This window comes from Tupaia chinensis, unplaced genomic scaffold (genome assembly GCF_000334495.1).
Source record: "Tupaia chinensis unplaced genomic scaffold, TupChi_1.0 Scaffold147340_1, whole genome shotgun sequence".
Taxonomy (NCBI): domain Eukaryota; kingdom Metazoa; phylum Chordata; class Mammalia; order Scandentia; family Tupaiidae; genus Tupaia; species Tupaia belangeri.
This window is the reverse complement of record NW_006207191.1, coordinates 321,786-345,935: the sequence shown is the minus strand read 5'-3', so window position 1 is coordinate 345,935 and position 24,150 is coordinate 321,786. Positions and strand designations below refer to the sequence as shown.

Sequence of the window (24,150 nt, the reverse complement as noted above, 5' to 3'; positions counted from 1 at the left end):
AAAAAAAAAAAAAAAAAAGAAAAAAAAGAATGAAGCTTTGTATCACAACAAATGTAATAAACAGAAAATCTTGGAGATACAAACAGAGAACCTATGAGTCATTTCACAACATGTGTTAAGTAAGCTGCTCTGTATTATAATGGGCCCCAAACATGACAGCTCCTAAGAGAGCCCTTGAGGACAGGGACTATAGCTAATGTGTTTTTATATCTCCAGTGTTTCCCACAGTGCCCAGTAGTTACAAGGGGTTTATTAGGGTTCGCTGAATAAATGAATGAATTAATAAGTATATGCAGAGGGCTAGCTTCCCTCTAAACCCTGTAACTTCGCAGTTGTTATTGGAGCTCTGGAGGTAGACAAGTAAGCACTTCCCCCTTGGACACCCTCAGTCTGGAGCCTGCTGGTGACAATGGCCCTACCTGCAATATGCAATAACATTTCCCATGTAAAGGAACTGCCTGTGTGGACCGTTCAAAAAAAAAAAAAATACCACTTCTTGGGACCAGCAGTTAGTGTAATGGCTATGTCGCTGGACTCCCACATAGTCAACTGTGATTTGCGTCCTGGACCTGGTGGCTTAAAACTCACGCTGGGTGCGTGTGCGTTCGTGCCCAAAAGCCGGAGAGGAGAATGGAGGAGAAGGGATTGCGGTGTGGCCATCCCCTCTGGGTGGTGATTTCTTGCTTTCTATCTCTGTCTCTGTCTGTCTGGCGAGCGCACATGCCCTGTAGCAAGCCCCCCCCCCCCAAAAAAAAAACCACCTCTTCCCCTAAATCTGTTCTTTTCCTAATTCAGTTAATGTTATTAACTTAGTTTCTCACATAGCCATGAAATCTCATTTTTTATTTTTCTTTCAATGTCATCCAAAATTTGCCAAATCCTATCAGTTCCACTGCTACTCTCTCTGAAACTTTGTGCCTTGACCACACTCCCACTGCTACTGCCCTGATGTAGCCTCATTACTTTTTGTCTAGACTGTTCCAAACCAGTCTCCTTGCACTGTCTGTCCTTCCTCCAAACTGTCTTAACCTACTGTTAAGACATTACTTTTCACATAGCACAGTTCAGGTCATATCACTATATTCCTGCTTAAATCCTTCAGTGGCTTCCATTCCTTACTAAAATAAAGTATTCAAAACCCCAAACTCTGTTCTCCTCTTCTGCTCTTCTCCATTATACCCCATATGCTATCTATCCTACCCAACTAGACTGCTGCTGGTGTCTTCATACTGCCTCCTCTTTCTGGAATGTCCTACTTCACCATCTCCGCATCCTAAATACCACCTCCTCTATAACGGAAAGGCTGCAACTCAGATTTAGGTATAATCTTTTCTGTCTCGAAGTTCTCATGCCATGTTGAGAGTTGCTCACTTGTAGATAAAATCAATTAATTCTGTAACAAAGTTATTGGTACAATAAGCCACCAAATACACACATGCATTTTTAAAAAAAAATTTTGCCAAAGGTGCCTGCACTCACCAGAAAGACAGACAGACAGACAGACAGGGAGGGAGGGAGAGAGAGAGAAAAAAAGTGAGAGAGAAGGAAAGAAAAAGCAAGAAAGTACTTTCATGGGGAATGGACATGCTGCAATCCCTTCTCCATCTCTCCCTCCCGCTCTTTGTAACTTTGGGTATGCATACACATATACCTGGTGTGTTTCTCAAGCCACCAGGTCCAAGACTTGAACCCATAATTGGCTATGTGGGATCCAGCTACCTTAACCACCATGCCATGGGCTGGCCCAGAATATATCTTTTATTTATCACTAATACAGCAAAGTGTCTCACTTAGTTCTTAATAATGAAGGTAGAAAGGTGAGCAGAAATGGGAATAAAAATTTTCTGGTTGCACATGTGAATGAATGACCAGCTAGCCACACAGCTGGTTAAAAATTCCTGCCTAATTTGAAGTGGTTTATGATAACCAATTAAAACGTTATCAGAAAGAAATGAATGCTATGGAAAGATATGTTGTATTCATGGATAGGAAGAAAATATTGTTGTGATAGCAATAAAAACAATGATAAAACATAAATAAAATAATAAAAAATTAAAAAATAACCAAAACAATAATAACAAAGACACTCTTGTTGAGATAGTAATAAAAACTGACCTATGGATTCAATGTAAACTCTAAAAAAATTCTAACAACTTTTCTTGCAGAAAAATAAAAGCCAATCTCCAAATTCAAACAGAATTGCAAGGAGCCACAAATAGCCAAAATGATACTTTAAAATAACAAAATTGAAGAACTCAGTTTTTTGTTTGTTTGTTTGTTTTTTAATTTTGCTACAGGGCATGTGTGCTTGCCAGAGAGAGACAGAAAGAATGAGAGAGGGAAAGTCATCTCCCTGGAAGGTGATCTTGCCTTCCAGGGAGATGACCACACCACAATCCATTCTCCTCTTGGAATTTTGCATTTTTGTGTTTTTCAAGTCGATGGGTCTGGTACTCAAACCATGTAGTCCGCCATGTGGGATCCAGCTGCCTTTACCACCATGCCACTTGGCTAGCACTTTCTTGTTTTAAAACTTACTATGAAGCTACAGTATTCAAAGCAGTAGTACTGGCATAAAGATACGCTGATGGAATAAAATGGAATAACCAATGGACTACAACTTAGAGTCCGGAAACAAGCCCATACATTGACAACCAGCTGACAAGACTGCCATGATCATTCAATGGAGGAATAGCCTTTTGAACACATGGTACTGGGACACCTAAATTTTTACATACAAAGGTGGTTCAGGCCAGCTGGTGGTGTGATAGTTAAGGCCGTTGAATCCCACACGGGTGACTTCACAGTTTAAGTCTTGGACTCAGTGGCATGAGAAACATGCTGGGCAAATCTGTGTATATACCCAAAATCCCGAAAAGAAGGGAGAGATGGAGAAGAAGAGATGGCAGCATGACCACTCCCCATGGGGAATACTTTCTCACTCTCTCTTTCTGTCTGTCTCCCTGGTAAGAACATATACTATCTGGAAAAATTAAAACAAAAAACAAAGGAGATTGGATTCCTACCTCGCACTGTGCACAAAAATGAACTCAAACTGTATCAGTAACCTAAATATAGGAGCTAAACAAAACTTAGGAAAAAAAGATGAGAGAGGACTCTGCATGAGTTTGGATTTGGCAATGGATTATTAGATATAACAACAAAAGTATAAGCAACAACAACAAAAAAAACCCAGGTAAGCTGGACTTCAGAAAACTTAAAGACTGGGGCTGGCAGGTGCTGTGGTGGTTGAAGATGCTGGACTCCCACTGCCTGACTATGACCTGGTCGAGTCCCAGACTCGGTGACTTGTTTTCTCACTTTCCCCCTCTCTCTCTGTCCCTCTCTGGTCAATCAACCAATCAATCTATCAAGTTAAATAAATAATTCTTTTTTAAAAATTTAAAAACTAATGAATCAAAAGGTATGAACACAAAAGCAAAGAAAACCTCCAAAATTGAAGAAAATATTTGCAAATCATTTACCTGATAAGGATTTAATATTCAAAATATATAAAGAACTCCTACACCTCAACAATAAAAAGACAAACAGCCCAATTTAAAATGGACAGAGGTCATAGTGCAGTTGTTAAGAGAGCCAGATCTTGTATGGCCAACTTCAGTTCAAATTCCAGATCCAGAAGCAGAGAAACATGCCAGGTGCATGTGCCTGAGTGCCTAAAATCCCGATGGGAAGGAGGAACGGAGAAACAGGGATTGCAGCACGATCACACTCCAGTAGGGAATGCGCTCTCTCTCTCTCTCTTCCTCTCTCTCTCTCTCTCTCTCTGGCAGGCATAAGTGTCACCTGGCACTATAAAAATAAATAAAGAAAGAAAAATAAAAATGAACTGAAGATTTGAACAGCTCTTTCTCCAAAGATATAAACGGTCAACTGGCACATGCAAAGATGCTTAGCATCACTGGCTCTCAGAGAGATGCAGATCAAAACCACACCGAGAAACCACTTTATACCTACTAGGAGGCTATGAGAACAAAATAGGAAACAAGTGTTGCTGAGGTTACGGAGAAAGTGGACTCCTCAAACGTTCTAAGTGGGAATGTATAATGCGGTGGCTGCTATGAAAAACAGTTCAGTGGTTCCTCAAAAAGTTAAAAATTCCTCAGAAAGTTAAATATAGAATTATAACATGACTTACCAATTCCACTCTGAGGGATATACCCAAAAGAAGTAAAAACAGGGACTCAAATAGATCCTTGCTCACACTGGCATACACACACTGGCATACTCATACGCATGGCAGTATTATTCACAATAGCCAAAAGGTAGAAACAACCCGAATGTTTATCAGTGCATCAATCAATAATCAAAATGTGGTATATACATACAATGGAATATTATGCAGCTCTAAAAAGAAATGAGGGCCAGCCACTGCAGTGATGATTAAGACACTGGATCTCACATGGCCGACTGAGCAATTCAAGTTCCAAAGCTGGTGGCTTGAAAAACATACCAAGCACATGTACATGCATGCCCAAAATCCCAAAAGGAGATAGGGTTGTAATATGGCTACCCCCCCACCCTGGGAATGCTTTCTCACTTTCTCTCTCTCTTCAGTAAGCACACCTATAGTAAAAAAATTTTAAATAATAATATAAAGTAATTAAGTACTGATATATGCCACAAAATAGATATCCTTAACAAAAAAACATTATGCTAAGTGAAAGAAGCTATATTCACAAGGATAAATACTAAACATTGTATAATTCTACTTATATGAAATCTAGGAATCTAGATTTGCTTCCACAGAATAGGCAAATTCATAAAGTAGATTACCAAGGATTGTGGGGAGAAGCAAATGCAGAGTCATTGCTTAGTGGGTGTGAAATTTCTGTCCGAGGTAAGGAAAAGATTTTGGAAATAGCTATGGTGATTGTACAACATTGTAAATAAAATTAATGTAACTAAATTGAACTACTGAAAATGTTTCAAATGGCAAAATAAATAAATAAATAAATAACTTTCAGGTTAATTTAAATGCCATTCATATCAAGAAAGGCACAAAGCAGATAACATTTACTTTGCTCTATCAGAAAAGTTGCCTATTGGTTCACTGAGTGGCCAATATTTATAATTCCACTCTGTGGCCTATGAAACATACCTTCATACTGCCCAAGTGGCTGTGCCATTCTGCTCCACGCATTACTCCTCCTGGAATATTTTCATCTATGAAAGGATTGAGAAATGCAGGATCAATGAGACCATAGTGCAAGACCTCCTCTCCCACAACAGCAACAATAACAAGGGGTAGGAAAAATACCTGATTTATTTGGGCAACTGGGCTGACCCATGTGCATCGATGGGTGATTATTTGCATAAAGAGATGCCAAATGCTTCAGAGTCTCTTTGTTTTCCACTACAAAAAGAAAAATTCAGAAGTCAGTGGAGAAATCCGAACATTTTTCTGTAAGTTCAACTTCACAAAAGTCATCTTCCGCTCCTTCAATAGTAATCATTGCATCCCACTGAAGTTTATATTGGAGGAATTACTATATTGAACTGCAAGGTTTTGTTTAGCCCAAGATAATCACACTAAGAAGACAAACATCTTCCTTATATTAAGAGGTACTATTGGTGAGTTTATACAACAGGCTACCACACTAAATACAAACTTTTTTGGTTATGTTTTATTACTTTTGGGGGCAACTGTGGCCTAATAACCATATCCCTTATATAAAGTGCATTGAAAATGACATAAACTTGATTTTTGTCAAAAGTGAGAGGTCCAAGATCTCAAACTATAAAACTGCTCCTGAAAAACACTGGGGAGACATTGGGGTAGGAAAAGAATTCTTAAATAAGACCCCCAAAGCATAGTCAATAATCCCCAAAATAGACAAGTGGGATTACATCAGACTAAGAAGTTTCTGCATGGCAAAAGACACAGTAATTAGTGTGAATCGACAGCCCTCAGAATGGGAAAATATTCTTGGAAATTATGCATCAGATAAGGGACTGATAACCAGAATACACAAGGAACTCAAGCAGCTGTTTGGAAAAAAGATGATCAATCCTATTAAAAGATAGGAGAAGGAGTTGAAAAAAACACTCTCTAAGGATGACATACAAATAGCCAAAAGGCATATGAAAAAATGCTCAACATCCCTCATCATAAGGGAAATGCAGATCAAAACAACAACGAGATACCATCTAACCCCAGTCAGAATGTCTAAGATTAAAAAAACAAAAAATGATAAGTGTTGGTTGGGGTGTGGTAAAAGGGGAACTCTCTTACACTGCTGGTGGGAATGTAAATTAGTCTAGTGACTGTGGAGAACAATTTGGAGATTACTCAAAAATCTACAAATAGAACTACCATATGATCCAGCAATCCCACTCCTTGGTATCTCCTCAAAGGACAGAAGAATTCATTGGAAAAGTGCTTGCACATCGATGTTCACTGTGGCACTACTCACAATTGCTAAGTCATGGAAACAACCCAAATGCCCCCAAACAGATGAATAGATAGAAAAACAGTGGCACATATACTCTATGGAATACTATTCAGTCATAAAAAACAACAAAACCCTGGCTTTTGACAGAAAGTGGAAGAATATGGAAGATTTACTGCTGGGTGAAGCAAGCTAGGCTATGAAGGAGAGATACTGTATGTCCCCACTTAATATATACCAAATGTCCGCACTCTGACTGAAGGATATACAAATACAGCAAATGGGTGTAAATACCAAATATAGTGTGTGTGGAAGAGTAGGGCCTGAGGAAGGACATTTAGAAGAAAAATACGAAGGCAAAGCATTAATGGGACAAAGAAATGTGGTATTATCTGTTGAAGATATTTTATAGTTTTATCAACTGGACTAGGGAGAAATGTTCACATACTGAAATATTCACTTTGTAAGCTAAACAATGTGATTGAATGTATAAAAGAAAATGAAATAAAAAAAAAGAAAATAAACTATCTCTAGGATATACTGTGACTCCACAGAGATTCAACAAATGGCTAACTTACCACAAAGTAAAACCACTCAGTCAAAGTTTAGAGTAGGAGAGGGTAATTCTGAGGGTAAGTTTGAGGCAGGTACTATCCATATTATGTATTGTCAATATACATAGACATAATAAATGCTCAGTAAATACTTGCGGGACTAAATTTAACTGATGTGACAAGATGGCTAGACTCAATAAAGCTCCGATATCTTCTCTCAAAACTTTGAACTGTTGATGTATGTAAATCTTACAGGTGGAGTATTTGTTCATGAAGTATGCTCAACTGTTCACCATTTAAAATAATTTAGAAGGGCTATTACTTAATTTGCATTTCCTATCTAGCTTAAATAGCATACATATGAAATGGCATTCTACATACCTGTCTGTACTGGCTTGTCATATGGGTATGTGACCAGCACAGAACCACCATCTAAAGCAACAGAAAGACTGAAGTCCTGTTTTTGAATCAAATTTTCAATGATGGCTTTGGTCTCGGGCTGGGAGGCATTATCTAAAAAATAAGAGTAATATAAAATATCAAGTTTTAAATTTTAGTAAGAATATCTAAGAAAATATTCTCTACTTGAACACTGTCAAAATGCTCATTTACAAAATCTGTTGATAAACACTTTATTTCTCCATAAGCTACTATTTATGCAATAAGATACATTCTAGAAGGTAAGAAATTCTGTGTTTTACAATACATGCCTCAGAATAATATGTTTATGTTAATAACTCTAAGCAAGTTTAAGAAAATTCTTACTGGGAAAAAAAGAGGAATCATAACATGCTTTAGAAAATAATTTAGGGAACATATAACCTATCTTTGAAAGAAAATAAAATTTTCAGAAGGCAGGGTGTTTTCTGCAGCATTGTTTGCAAGAGCAAAAAATTAAAAAAAAAACGAAATGTCCATGAATCAAAACTGATTGAATAAACTAGGATATTGCCATATATAATGGCACAGTAATATTATTAACAAGAATGTTAGATGTCTATAAGAACTAATAAAAATATTTCATTGATAAACTCCATGAGAAAGCTTTATTGAGTAATACATTTAGATGATGATCCCATTTAAGTAACTAAGAAATAGGTCCCAGCACTAACAGATGGTGTAATAGTTACTTTGTTGGATTCCCATGTATTTGACTGTGGCTTGAGTCCCGGACCCAATAGCTTAAAACACACACTGGGTGCATGTGCATGTGTGCTCAAAATCCCAAGAAGAGACTGGAGGAGAAGGGACTGAGGCGTGGTAATTCCCCTGAGAGGTGATTTCTCACTTTCTGTCTCTCTGTCTTTCTCTGTCTCTCTGGTGAGCACACGTGCCCTATACGAAACTCTCTCTTCAAAGAAAAAAAAGGTCCCTCCAAAACAACACACACATATATCATGTGTGTGTGTACACATATATGAGAGTGAAGACAGAATATACATCTTCATATAGCCAGTAATGGAACACACTCCAATATTATTCATTGAATTTCTATGAAAAAAACTCAAATTACTTTTATAAATGAAAAAGAAACAGTCGAAGTTTCCTGGATGTCTGTATTCATTTATACTTCACGTTGATAGGCCCCACAAGAAAGTACCCTACTCCTCATCTAGAAATAGGATCAATTAATCTCCTAGTAAAGAAAGAAAATTATCTTCATAGCACTTCAATGGCCCCAGAATTAGTCTTACTTGTGAAATCTGTATCTAAGTCTTTGCCACGAGCATTTGTCTGTCCTATTTTTGAAGTACAGTCTTTCTCTTGTGCTCTCTCTCGTCCATCTGGATTCAGAGAAGGGACAATCACAATCCTAGTCCTGTCAACCAACTAAAACAGAAACAAATCAATGAGTTTAGCAGGTCTATTTGGAATTAAAGCATACCCTCCCATGTGCAAAGAGGAAGTTGTCATCACTTGTTTTAAACAAAATAAATTTAAAAGGCAGAACTCCTAAATAAAATAAAAAGATAATTCTCTCTTGCTTCAAATAAATTAAAAAAGAAATAGAAAACTATTGTGTAACTAATGTTCCCAGAAAGCTCCTGATGACTTAGAAGAGGGGTCAGAAATCACTATCTGCAAGCTGAATCCAGTTTGCTACCTGCTATTGTATGTAGTTTTATTGGCACACAACCATGTTTACATATGACTGCTTTTGTGTGTCATGGAGAGTTAAACAGTTACAGAACATCTGTCCCACAAGCCTAAATTATATACAATATGACCCTTTATAGAAAAGGTTTGCTAACGACTGGGTCAGATCATTAATAATGGTGAGAATGTATACCTTGGATTAAAGATTATAAAGTATCATCTGACAAATATTAACATACATCTGGAAACAATGAGACAGAGTGTCGAAATCAGCTTTAACAAAAGAAAATGAGGTGAGGCCAGCTGTGGTGATGGAACAGTAGTGCAATGTCCTGCAAAGCCAGGGCCTGGTAGAAGGTCCTGGGCTTGCATCCTCAGGTCTCACTTGCCTGCTAGGCATGTGCTGTATCCTGGCTGGCTAGGGGTGGATCACAGCATGGGTACACTGCTAGGGGTGCCTTTCTCTCTCTCATGGAAAAATAGATAAACTTTGAAAAGAAAAAATGAAGTGGGATATTTCTTTTACCCATTGTAATTTCTCCTCCAGAGGATCCATAGACATTAATACCTGCACATATGTATACTTTATCTTACATATTTCTAACAGCAAATCAGAATACATGATTCTCTGATCAATTTACTGTGGTAAAATTGTAGATTAAAAATACATGAGGCTCTTTAATTCATTGGTTCTTCAATCTCTCCCCTGGGGGAGACTTTTTTCCTAAGGTATACCAGGGGACTCACCACTCCTACTGATGACAGGAGTCTCTCTGGGCATGTGTGTATTTTTTTAAGCTCTTTAGGTGATTCTGACTCTTAGCTCAAAATAAATAGCAATCTGAAGTGATCTAGTTTTATGACTAGACCAATTATACCAGTGAGGCAAATACTCATAAATTATGAGTTTTTAAATTCCTGATAAGTATTTTTGTTAAAGGGCATGTGTGCTCACTGGAGAGACAAAAAGTGAGAAATCACAACCCAGGGAGGATGGCCACTCCACAATCCCTTTTCCTCCATTCTCCTTTTGGGGTTTTGGGCACGCACACACATGTATTCAGGGTGAATTTTAAGCTGTCAGGACCAGGACTTGAACTGCAGTTGACTATGTGGGAGTCTAGTGATGTAACTATTATACCATCTGCTGTCCCTATAGTCTTTTCTAACCATAAGACCAGTAAACTCACAGATTTGGCCATTTATTAGAATAACACAAGGAGCTTTTAAAAAAATATTGATGCTTCTGGAGATGGGACTCAGACACTGGTAGTCCTAAAAGTTTCCCACAAAGTTTCTGATGTGTAGCTGGGATTGAGAACCACTGTCCTACACACTCTCCTATTTAAAAAAACAATTAAAAGTATCTGATACCACCTACAACTCATATAAAGAAGTCAAGGGAATTTGCTTTGCTGAGGATGGTAAGATAATTTTTGATGAAGTCTGATTTAAGCACATCTCACCTAATCACAAAGGCCCCTCTGATCCTAATTATGAAATCAATTCATGCCAAATTTCTTGGCAAGTGTAAGGGGCTTTAGAGTGAGTCACACTTGGATTTAAATCCAATCTTACCAGTTACTAGTTGTGAGACTGTAAGTTAACAAATATTTTTGTCTCAGTTTCCACATTTAGAAAATGGAGATAAATAATTATTACAGGGTTCAGGATTAAATAAATTATGTATATATGTTAAATACTTGGAGTATCTGGCACATACGTATTCAACAAATAATGAGTTCCCTCTCTTCCATGTAGTTTAATACAGACAGTGCCAATTAGAGAGTTTTCTACAAGGCTACATTCTTTCTTCCTTTCTCTGAGATAGCACAGAACTGGGTTGCTTAATCATACATGAGCAAGCCTCTGGATCAAAGTTCTTTTCTGTAGTCACAGATGGCTAAAATAGACAACGCCATACTGCTTCTTCTAAAATCTCTTAGCAATCAATATATCCATTTGTTATGTATTACATGAAAAGAAAAATTGTGTCTTTTACTACACTTTCCAATATAGTACACTAGTTTAAAGTAACTGAATGGAAGTCTCTCAAGTTAGAATGTACAGAACTGTGAATAAAGCTTAGGAGAATAGCTATTAAACAAAAGAGTAGATGATTAAATTAAATGCCAATCTTTAACATTTTTTTCTCTCTGCCTCTTACTCTTACTATATGCTAAGAAATACAATTAAAAAGATACTATTAACAATGAGTATACATAAAGGTGGTTCATTTTTAAAGAGTAAAGTTAAAAATGTACTAAAAGCATCTCTATGTAAAATCTAACAAGAAATTCAAAAATTTTAAATGGTGCCCCATTATCAATGTATTACTGAGCTTTTTCCTTTTAAAACATGTCATAACAGGCTGTTCTCTTACTTGGGTAACAGCTGGGTTCTTTTTGTAGTTCAGACAGAGAAATTCTGCCAGAGCCAAAAGCAGTTCAGTTCCAACTGGAGCATTTCCATGGATACCAGCAACAAAACGAATCTTTGGCTCCTCAGGCTCAGACACGTTGGGCTTGTTAGAGATTTCAAGGGACCAAATGTGACGATATTCAGCGCTCTGTCCCAAACTTTAAAAAGCAGAAACAAAATGTCATGCTGACTTACAGACTTAATGCTGACTTACAGACTTCAGAATAGAAATGAAGTTAAAAAACAAAAACATGTAAAAGTCTTTAAGTAATAAATCGGTGTTGGAAAATTGTTTTTTTCCTGACCAAAGAACATCAAATAAAAGTAAAATATCAGATTTAGGAAAGATTATGATTGAGTTCATCTTTCTTCCAAATTAGTCATTCTCATACCATTTTCACAGTATTTGCTCTATACTTCTATTTAGGTAATGTGTCTTTTAAGTTAAATTTTTTTATTATGGTGGCCAGCAGGTAGCATAGTGGTTATGTCATTGGACTCCCATGTGGCTGACCGCAATTCAAGTCCCAGATCTAGTGGCTTGAAACTCATGCTTGGATTATGTGCATATGTGCCCAAAATCCCAAGAGGAGAATGGAGAAAGGATTGTGGTGTAGCCAACCCCCTGGGGGGTGATTTTTTGCTCTCTGTCTCTCCAACAAGAACGTACCCTATAGCAAAAAAAACTCTCTCAATTTTTTTTTTTATTATGGATATAGTTAAATATATAGTCATGTTGCTTAACAGGGACATGCTTTGAGAAGTGTGTCATCGGGTGATTTTGATGTATGTGAACATATAGTGTATGCTTAATAAACTATATAACTTACTAGATATGCCTGGGCTATAAGGCATGCCTGCTGCACCTAAAGCTGTATAGCATATTACTATATTGAATACTGCAAGCAACTGTAATACAAATAAGTACTTGTATATCTAAACATATCCAAACTTAGAAAAGATACCATAAAAATATAGTAGCGAACATTTTTAAAATGGTGTACCTGCACAAGGAACTTACCACAGACAACACGTACAGGACTGGAAGCTGCTCTGGGTGAGTCAATGAGTACTGAGTGAATGAGAAGGCCTAGGAGGTTATTGTTCACTACTATAGAGTTTATAAAGATTGTACACTTAGGCTACACTAAACTTATTTAAAAAGTGATTTCTTTCTTTAATTGCAAATTAGCTTTAGCTTATATAACTTTATTTCATAAACATTTTAATGTTTTCAACTTTGGACTCCTTTATAACAACCTTTAGCTTAGAACACACCTGTACAGCTGTACGAAATTATTTCTTTTCTTTTTTTGGTTTTTGCTGTAGGGTACATGTGCTCATCAGAGAGAGACAGTGAGAGAAAAAGTGAGAAATCACCCCCCAGGAGGGATGGCCACACTGTAATTCCTTCTTTTTCCATTCTCCTGGGATTTTGGGGACGCTAGCACACATGCTCAGCATGATTTTAAAGCTGCCAGGTCAGGGACTTAAACTGGGGTTGACTATGTGTGAGTCCAGCACCTAGACCACCATGCCACCTGGTGGCTCCATATTTCCTTCCTTATATCCTTATTCTATAAGCTTTTTCCTAGTTTAAAATTAAAAAAAATATTGTTTTGTTAAAACACACACTTGAGCCTAGGCCTACACAGGGTCAGGATCATCAATACCACTGTCTTCTACCTCCACATCTTGTCCCACTAGAAGGGCCATGATAAACAAAACGTGAGATTAAATAATGTTCAAACAAAAACGATGCAATAAAGAGATGTATCAGGCTGCTGTCACTGTAGCATAGCATATGACAGGTCTTCAAAACTCATGGAGGGCCATCCTGCAGTGTAGCAGTTAGATGCTCTGCAAAGGAAGCAAGATCTCACATAGCCAACCTGGGTTCAAATCCCAGTCCTGGTGGCTTGAAAAACATATTAGATGTTTTCCCCCCTGTAGTGCTTTGTGGGTCTGTAGGTCGGCTGCAGCCACGGGTCTCTGTTCTACAGGATGGGATTTGTTAAAGTTATCAAGAATAAGGCCTACTTTAAGAGATACTAAGTGAAATTTAGAAGTGAATGAGAGGGTAAAACTGAATACTACACTCGGAAATGCCTGGTGATCTATCATAAAAATTAGTACAACACACCCAGATACAGGATGATAGTTCATGCAACTAACAGAGATATCATTTGTCAGACTGCTTATGCCCATATAGAAGGATATAATAGTCTGTACAGCTTATGCACACGAACTACCAAAATATGGCATGAAGACTGGCCTGACAAATTATGCTGCATCATATTGTACTGGCCTGCTGCTGGCCCGCAGACTTCTCAATAGGTTTGGCATGGACAAGATCTATGAAGGTCAAGTGGAAGTGACCAGAGATGAGTACAATGGAGAAAGCATGGATGGTCAACCTGGTGCCTTCACCTGCTATTTGAATGAAGGCCTTGCCAGAACTCCCACTGGCAATAGAGTTTTTGGGGCCCTGATGAGAGTGGTGGAGGGAGGCTTATCTATCCCTCACAGTATCAAATGATCCCCTGGTTATGACTGAAAACAAGGAATTTAATGCGGAAGTCCATCGGAAGCACATCATGGGCCAGAATGTTGCAGATTATATGCGTCACCTAATGGAAGAGGATGAAGACACAAGAAGCAATTCTCTAAGTACAGAAAGAATAAAGTAACTTCAGACATGATGGAGGAGATGTATAAGAAAGCTCACACTGCTATATGAGAGAACCTAGTCTATGAAAAGCAGTCCAAGAAAGAAGTTAAAAAGAAGAGGTGGAATTGTCCCAAAACGTCCCCTGCCCAAAGCAAAGACTGGGTAGCCCAGAAGAAGGGAAGCTTCCTCAGAGCTCAGGAGCAAGCTGCTGAGAGCTAAACCAAACAACTTTCTATGATGTTATTCCAGATAAAGACAAGAAACTTAACCAGGCAGCAAAAACAAAACAAAACAAAACCCACACTAGTGCACACATGCATGCCCAGGATCCTGATGGGATGGAAAATTGGAAGGAAAAGGGTTGCAGCATGACCGGGTCACAATCTCTCTCTCTCTTTCTGTCATGTTCACACACATGCATGTACCCGCAGGCATTAAAAAAAAACTCATGGGCTCTTTCTGTGCAGATAGCAGGCCCACAAGCACGGTGAACGTCCCTAAAACCCGCCGGACCTTCTGTAAGTGTGGCAAGCACCAACCTCATTAAGTGACACAGTACAAAAAGGACAAGGATTCTCTGTGTGCTCAGGGACAGCGGCTAAGTTATGACAGGAGGCAGAGTGGCTGTGGTGGACAGCCTCTTTTCCGGAAAAAGGCAAAAACTACAAAGATTGTGCTGAGGCTTGAAGGTGCTGAGCCCAACTGCAGATCTAAGAGAATGCTAGCTATTAGAGATGTAAGCATTTTCAACCGGGAGGAGATAAGAGAAAGGATCAAGTGATCCAGTTCTAAGCCTCATCTTTTCTATTACAAAATCTTTTTTTTTGGAGAGGTTTTTGCTATAGGGCGCATGCACTCGCCAGATAGACAAAGAGAGACAGAGAGACAGAAAGCGAGAAATCACCCCCCAGAGGGGATGGTCACACCGCAATCCCTTCTCCTAAAAAAAACAAAAAAAAAAAAAAAAAAAAAAACAAACCCAAAACCTCATGAGCTCTCTCTCTCTGTCTCTCTCCAGCAATATATGTACCCTATAGCAAAAATTTAAAAACAAACAAACATAAAATTTCTTTATTAAAATAAAACGTTTCAACTGGTGACATTAAAAAACAAACAGAAAACTTACTGCTTACTCGTGGTGCTATTCAACAACACTGTTGGTGTACTATCTCAAACTGTCCCCAATTATTGGCAGATGTGCCATGCTTTAGGGGAAATATTTAACTAAAAGTGGGTCTTGAATTAGAAGGTTAAAAAAATGAACTAAGTAAATAGATAGCAAAATAATGTTTTGTTTTTTCTTTTTTGGAGAGGTTTTTTGCTATAGGGCGCTTGCATTCGCCAGAGAGACAGAGAGACAGAAAGCGAGAAATCACCCTCCGGGGGGATGGCCATGCTGCTATCCCTTCTCCTCCATTCTGCGCTTGGGATCTTGGACATGCACACACACATGCCTGGCATGAGTTTAAGCTGCCGGGTCCGGGACTCGAACCGTGGTCAACTACATGGGAGTCCAGTGACTTAGCTATTATGTTAACTGCTGGTCCCACAAAAGAGACAGAAAGCGAGAAATCACCCTCCGGGGGGATGGCCATGCTGCTATCCCTTCTCCTCCATTCTGCGCTTGGGATCTTGGACATGCACACACACATGCCTGGCATGAGTTTAAGCTGCCGGGTCCGGGACTCGAACCGTGGTCAACTACATGGGAGTCCAGTGACTTAGCTATTATGTTAACTGCTGGTCCCACAAAATGTTTAATTTTGAGTTTACTTTTTTTTTTTTGAGAGGCTTTTGCTATAGAGTGCATGCACTCACTGGAAAGAGACAGAAGCAAGAAATCACCCCCCAGGGGGATAGCCACGCTGCAATTCCTTTTCCTCCATTCTCCTCTCAGGATCTTGGGCACACATGCACACGTGCCCAATTTTGGGTTTATTTTAAAATAATTAAGTCTTGGGACCAGCAGTTAATGTAATGGCTGTCACTGGACTCCCATGTAGTCAACCGTGGTTCAAGTCCTGAACCTGGTGGCTTAAACTCATGCTGGGCACATGTGCGTGCGTGCCCAAGATCCTGACCAGAGAATGGAGAAGGAATTGTGGCTTGGCCCTCCCCCCCAGGGGGGAATTTGTGCGGCTTGGCCCTCCCCCCTAGGGGGTAATTTCTCGCTTTCTGTCTCTTTGTCTGTCTTTCTGGTGACTGCACGTACCCTATAGCAAAAACCTCCCCCTCCCCCCAAAAAATTATAAGTCTTTAAGTTCTATATAGTACAAAGATGGATTATATTAAAACCTGAAGTAGGCAGGGGCCAGCCCGTAGCCTAGTGTTTAAGGGAGCTGGATCCCACACAGCCAACCACAGTTCAAATCTGGCTCCAGTGGCTTGAAAATCTGCTAGGTGCATGTGTGTGGGTACCCAAAATACTGACAAAGTGAGGAGATGGAGGAGAAGGGATTGTGGCACGAGAATCTTTGCTGGAAGGTGCTCCCCCTACCCCTTTGGTGAGTACATGTGACTCTGACAATTAGAAGAAAAAAAAAAAAAAAAACCTGAAGGCAGAAACATTCACATATCAGCTGAAGAAAGGAGGTAATTTTTTACCACCGAAGTAAGTATCACTCTTCGCATCTACAAATATTACCAGAATTTGGAAAGCTACTTTTCCTGGTAAAATGAAAGAACCAAAGAGGTAAGAAAGTAAAGACTAGATCACGTCCATTCGGTATGCAGCAGGACAATATAAGCTCAGGACGAGACTAAAGACGGAATGTGAAGACCATACCTACAGCAGGCAAACTACAGGGATCAATAAATTGTGAAATAGTTTTGGAATACTGTAACAAGAACTAAAGAGGATCTATAATGAAACAGTGAAAGCAAGGCAAAAAATAAAAAGTCCACTACAGAAAGGAAAAAGCTGTCTCAGCCATCAGTTTTACATAAGTCAGTACGGCATATTTTCCTCACAAGCTTCAATCAGACATGGCACTAAGAATTCAGGTAACAGATAGAAGAGAGACGGGAGGACAGGCAATGACAGCAACCAGTCGTCCTCTTCTTTTTTATTTTTTTAATTTGAAAAAAAAAAAAAGGTTATATGTGATCCCTAACAGGTGAGCTCATACTTGTAAATTCCTTCCTTGCCCCCAGTAAAATAAAACAAAATAAGCAATATTTAGTCAGAACATGAATCTGCAGTTCAGAAATGAAAAGATTTTGATATCGAAGTAATCATTAGGAAGAGTAATTTTTTATTTCCTGGATGCACAGCCTATATACATTGTTAATCTAATAAGTAATTCTGCTCTAATGATCTTCATAAAAGTTCCCAAGAGTCACTATTGGACAGATCTCCCAGCAAATGCACACTGAAAAATAAGTAAGCTACCAATCGCTACACATTCGACTCCCAAATCTTTCTAAATAAATTTATAAGAACACTTTACTGTGGCTAATACTGAATGACTGAATGTACTTTTTAAAAATTTTCTTTTAGTTTTTGCTATAGGGCATATGCACTTGCCAAGTGAACAGAAACAGAGAGGGAAAGTGAGAAATTGCCCCACAGGTGTGATGACCACACCACAATCCACTGTCCTCCGTTCTCCTCTCGGGATTTTGGGCACATATGCACGTGTTTGGCATGATTTTCAAGCTGCTAGGTCCGAGACTTGAACTGAAGAGTCAGCCATATGGAAACCAGTTACCTTAACCTTCGCATCACCTGCTGGCCCTGAATGTAATCTTTTGGGGTTTTTTTGAGAGGTTTTTGCTATAAGGTGCGTGCACTCACCAGACAGACAGAGATAGAGAGACAGAAAGTGAGAAATCACCCCCCCAGGGAGGATGGCCATGCCGCAATCCCTTCTCCTCCATTCTCCTCTCGGGATCTTGGGCACGCATGCACATGCGCCCACCGTGAGTTTTAAGCCACCGGGTCCGGGATGTGAACCGTGGTCGACTACAAGGGAGTCCAGTGACATAGCCATTACACTAACTGCTGGTCCCCCTGAATGTACTCTTTCTAAGAAAAGAAGAAAGAAAGAAAAACAAAGATAGTAAGAAAGTGACACTTACTTGGTAAGATTTGTAATATGTGGGTAGTTCATGACAAGTCCTCTCAGAAACTCGGATAAGTCTTTGTACGAATGGTATCGATAAAGGGCCAGATTAGAGGAGGACTTTAACATGAGGCCTTCTAAACCATTCTCGGCTGAAAGGTCTTTAATTAAAGCTTCAAATTCTTTAGTAGTTGGATCACTGGCATCATCAGTGCTGGCGCTATCTCCCTTTCCTTTCTTTGATTCACTGTTTGCATCTGTTGAGGAGCGAACAAGTGTGAAGTTGACCTGAATAGCGCCTTCACTCTTTACAGTCACGTTCTTGGTCACCGGATTATACCTGTAATAAAGGAGACAGATTAGAGCCACACTTCAGCTGCAGTACCTAAGCCCTGGGAAAACAGAGGTAGGTAGAGGATATGTGAATTCTCAGGGTAAATGTGGTACATCTTCCTAAACAAAGTCTGATTTTCTTTTAGGTAATCTATAATTTTTTAAAACATTAGGCAACAAAGAACAGACACAGGTATATTATATAGTATGAATTAATTTTTAAGATTAAATAAATGACTTTAAAAGGTTTGTGCTTACAGTAGCTATTCCTATGTCTCCTGGAGTCCCAAGTGCACTTTTCTGTATCACAGCATATGAATGGAGATGTCTGAGAGGCACTAAGTTAGGACATTCTCTACCAAAAGCATCATTCTTGCCTGACTTTGCTCATTCTTTGACTTTATCTAATATTCTGCCAAAATGAAAGAAAACCAGAGAAGACCCCACTACTCATTAGTATAAGGCTCTTAGTCATCCACTTATGGACTCTGGATATTTGAACACATTAAAACAAACCAACCAAAAAAACCCAACAACTACAGATGTTTCCATGTATTTATCCTTATTTCAATGGGTATTCAAACTAACTCTAGAGAAATAAGTTAGCTAGAAGAGGGAGGGAACTATCCTGTAGTAACACCTACACTTATCAAAACGTAAAAGAAGAGAACTGTAAGAGGTTAAAAGGATAATTTTCAGATTAAACAGTCAGGTGGGTGCAACTCTACATTTTTTATAAAAGAGGAAGAAGTTATAGATAAATAAATATATAGGGGCCAGCAGGTGGCATGGTAGTTAAGGAGCTGGACGCCAATGTTGCTGACTGTAGTTTGAGTCCTGGACGTGGTGGCTTGCATTCTCACTTTCTGTCTTTCTGGTCAAATTAAAAAATAATAATAATAAATAAAATTACATAATTATTTTAAAAAGGAAATATATAAAAATATTTTAAATTCAAAAGATAATGTTTGCTTTTCTCTTTAAATAATTAAATCTTTGTTGGAAAAAATCAGCAAAAAAGATTAAAATGGCCTTACTTACAGAAAAGACAATAAGAAAAAAAATTTCACTAAAGCAATAAGTATAAGCAATAAACAATGAAAAATAAGTGTCTGCCAAAGAGCTTGAAAACATGCTCTAGAAGGGTCCAAATGTAAAGTAGTGACATTTATTGGACAACATGACCAGAAGCAGGCAGTAGAGCAGATTTATTTCTTTTTTGAACTAACAGGTACTTCCCAGAATTGTTATCAATAGTGAAGGAAATCACTCATTATGCCTTATCTGGACAGGGGACAAGTGATCAGAGAAAAGGGTAAAATAAGCCGCTGTTCAAAGTGCATAATGACAAAGATTTCTTATGCCTGAAAATTCATGCATGCACTTTGCTACTAGAAGAGAATCAAATGTGTAAGTAGCTCTAAACTTCCCAGCACTAAACTCAAGGTTGCTGAGGAGGCGCTCTAGGACTTTCTAGCAATAATCTTCCAGAAAGGAACATTTGTCTTACCCCCAAGTCTTCAATTTTATAGCATTCAACACTCACCCTCGAGCAGATGCTGTGATTTTATAAGTTCCTGGAACCAAGAGACGCCAGTAGTCTCCAGTTTTGTAAGTAGTCACAGGGTGATTAATTTCAGCAACACTAATGGTAGCATTCAATATGCCCCTGCCATCTGTGGCATCTAGGACAAATCCTTTAACACCCTGATGAACCTGGATGAAGGAGAAGGACACCCAGATTTCAATGGTAAAGATCATTATCTCATATGTGAAATAACCAATTGTGAATAATGCAAACAAATGAAGCAAGTGCGTGCACTCACCAGACAGACAGAGATAGAGAGACAGAAAGTGAGAAATCACCCCCCCAGGGAGGATGGCCATGCCGCAATCCCTTCTCCTCCATTCTCCTCTCGGGATCTTGGGCACGCATGCACATGCGCCCACCGTGAGTTTTAAGCCACCGGGTCCGGGATGTGAACCGTGGTCGACTACAAGGGAGTCCAGTGACATAGCCATTACACTAACTGCTGGTCCCCCTGAATGTACTCTTTCTAAGAAAAGAAGAAAGAAAGAAAAACAAAGATAGTAAGAAAGTGACACTTACTTGGTAAGATTTGTAATATGTGGGTAGTTCATGACAAGTCCTCTCAGAAACTCGGATAAGTCTTTGTACGAATGGTATCGATAAAGGGCCAGATTAGAGGAGGACTTTAACATGAGGCCTTCTAAACCATTCTCGGCTGAAAGGTCTTTAATTAAAGCTTCAAATTCTTTAGTAGTTGGATCACTGGCATCATCAGTGCTGGCGCTATCTCCCTTTCCTTTCTTTGATTCACTGTTTGCATCTGTTGAGGAGCGAACAAGTGTGAAGTTGACCTGAATAGCGCCTTCACTCTTTACAGTCACGTTCTTGGTCACCGGATTATACCTGTAATAAAGGAGACAGATTAGAGCCACACTTCAGCTGCAGTACCTAAGCCCTGGGAAAACAGAGGTAGGTAGAGGATATGTGAATTCTCAGGGTAAATGTGGTACATCTTCCTAAACAAAGTCTGATTTTCTTTTAGGTAATCTATAATTTTTTAAAACATTAGGCAACAAAGAACAGACACAGGTATATTATATAGTATGAATTAATTTTTAAGATTAAATAAATGACTTTAAAAGGTTTGTGCTTACAGTAGCTATTCCTATGTCTCCTGGAGTCCCAAGTGCACTTTTCTGTATCACAGCATATGAATGGAGATGTCTGAGAGGCACTAAGTTAGGACATTCTCTACCAAAAGCATCATTCTTGCCTGACTTTGCTCATTCTTTGACTTTATCTAATATTCTGCCAAAATGAAAGAAAACCAGAGAAGACCCCACTACTCATTAGTATAAGGCTCTTAGTCATCCACTTATGGACTCTGGATATTTGAACACATTAAAACAAACCAACCAAAAAAACCCAACAACTACAGATGTTTCCATGTATTTATCCTTATTTCAATGGGTATTCAAACTAACTCTAGAGAAATAAGTTAGCTAGAAGAGGGAGGGAACTATCCTGTAGTAACACCTACACTTATCAAAACGTAAAAGAAGAGAACTGTAAGAGGTTAAAAGGATAATTTTCAGATTAAACAGTCAGGTGGGTGCAACTCTACATTTTTTATAAAAGAGGAAGAAGTTATAGATAAATAAATATATAGGGGCCAGCAGGTGGCATGGTAGTTAAGGAGCTGGACGCCAATGTTGCTGACTGTAGTTTGAGTCCTGGACGTGGTGGCTTGCATTCTCACTTTCTGTCTTTCTGGTCAAATTAAAAAATAATAATAATAAATAAAATTACATAATTATTTTAAAAAGGAAATATATAAAAATATTTTAAATTCAAAAGATAATGTTTGCTTTTCTCTTTAAATAATTAAATCTTTGTTGGAAAAAATCAGCAAAAAAGATTAAAATGGCCTTACTTACAGAAAAGACAATAAGAAAAAAAATTTCACTAAAGCAATAAGTATAAGCAATAAACAATGAAAAATAAGTGTCTGCCAAAGAGCTTGAAAACATGCTCTAGAAGGGTCCAAATGTAAAGTAGTGACATTTATTGGACAACATGACCAGAAGCAGGCAGTAGAGCAGATTTATTTCTTTTTTGAACTAACAGGTACTTCCCAGAATTGTTATCAATAGTGAAGGAAATCACTCATTATGCCTTATCTGGACAGGGGACAAGTGATCAGAGAAAAGGGTAAAATAAGCCGCTGTTCAAAGTGCATAATGACAAAGATTTCTTATGCCTGAAAATTCATGCATGCACTTTGCTACTAGAAGAGAATCAAATGTGTAAGTAGCTCTAAACTTCCCAGCACTAAACTCAAGGTTGCTGAGGAGGCGCTCTAGGACTTTCTAGCAATAATCTTCCAGAAAGGAACATTTGTCTTACCCCCAAGTCTTCAATTTTATAGCATTCAACACTCACCCTCGAGCAGATGCTGTGATTTTATAAGTTCCTGGAACCAAGAGACGCCAGTAGTCTCCAGTTTTGTAAGTAGTCACAGGGTGATTAATTTCAGCAACACTAATGGTAGCATTCAATATGCCCCTGCCATCTGTGGCATCTAGGACAAATCCTTTAACACCCTGATGAACCTGGATGAAGGAGAAGGACACCCAGATTTCAATGGTAAAGATCATTATCTATTTTTGGTAACTCATATGTGAAATAACCAATTGTGAATAATGCAAACAAATGAAGCAAAAAGGAATTCATAGCTTCAGAGGAAAGCTAAATGTAAATGCTCATAAAACAAAATATTTTAGTTTATGAAAGTTGATTTTTCATGGTCTATATTTGTTTTTATCATGAGAAATATAAATGACATTATTTAAACTTTGGCACATTCTGACTATTTCATAATAGGATATTCTACAAGAAAACTGGCCTGGCTTCTTCAAAAAGGAAATAGCATTCTTTAAAAAAATGAAAGGACTGGGGGCCAGCAGATGGTGTAGCGGTTACGATGCTGGACTCCCACATGGCCAACTACAGTTTGAGTCCCAGACCCTGTGGCTTGAAAATCATGCTGGGCACGTGGGTGCCCAAGATCCCAGGAGGAGAATAAAGGAGAAAGGATTGCAGCATGGCCATCCCCCCTGGGAGTGATTTCTCACTTTCCCTCTCACTGTCTCTCTCTCTCTCCAGTGAATGAACACATCCTAAGCAAAATACTCTTAAAAAATAAAAAAAGAAAGAAAGGACTAGGGCCAGTAGGTGGCGTGGTGATTAAAGCACTGACTCCCACATGGCCAACCACAGTTCAAGTTCCAGGTCCAGCAGCTTGAAACCCAAGCTGGGCACTTGTACGTGTGTGCCCAAAATCCTAAGAGGAGAATGGAGAAGAAAGGTTGTAGTGTGGCCATCTCGCCTGGGGGGTGATTTCTCACTTTCTGTCTCTCTGTCTCTGTCTGTCTCTCTGACAAGCACAAGTATTCTATACCAAAAAAAAAAAAAGAACCACAAAAAATAAAATCCCTCTAAATAAATAAATGAAAGAACTATTGTAGACTAAAGATAATAAAGACATATACAGATCTAGAATCTCTTATCCAAAACTCTTGGGACCAACCAGGAACAAATTGGAATTGGAAAGGGTGAATTTTAAAATCACTGCATGAAAACAACATGTATACAGAAAAACGTTCTTGCTTTTAGGAGAAATTTCATTTCATTCTTGAATAGTCACCTGTTTCATAAACTGGATTAGAGATCTTCGATTCTGCTCCCAAAATTTTGGCAGATCTTTCTCAAATGGATATTTTATACAACCTAGTTCAATAGTCACTTCAAAGCAATTTGTTTGTAAGTAGTTCCAGTCCTGCATACCACCTGAAGGATAAAAAATCAAGATAAGTCACTCTGAATAAGCTCTAAATAGCTCAACTCCTGAAAGGTAAGCAGCATTTCTGGTTAAAAAAAAAAAAATGATGTATTAGTACTGTTTGAAAAATAAGGTGCATTTCATGTGAAGGCTTTTTGATGTCTGTGGTACGGGCAAAAACACTGTACTTTCATGTACAGGAAGAATTCAAGTTGGAGCTTACAC

The 24,150-nt window shown here is 38.6% G+C and overlaps 1 protein-coding gene across 1 annotated transcript in view; it reads right to left on the bottom strand.

Annotated features, from left to right (window-relative positions):
- Positions 1 to 24,150, bottom strand: part of CPD (carboxypeptidase D) — a gene marked incomplete at its 5' end in the record, with an annotated part of 96,967 nt that overhangs the window by 7,199 nt on the left and 65,618 nt on the right. Inside the window, 8 exon segments of the mRNA XM_006169621.3 lie at positions 5,123 to 5,187; positions 5,282 to 5,377; positions 7,349 to 7,480; positions 8,662 to 8,797; positions 11,448 to 11,643; positions 20,664 to 20,987; positions 22,527 to 22,696; positions 23,791 to 23,933. Coding sequence (XP_006169683.2) covers positions 5,123 to 5,187; positions 5,282 to 5,377; positions 7,349 to 7,480; positions 8,662 to 8,797; positions 11,448 to 11,643; positions 20,664 to 20,987; positions 22,527 to 22,696; positions 23,791 to 23,933 — 1,262 coding nt within the window.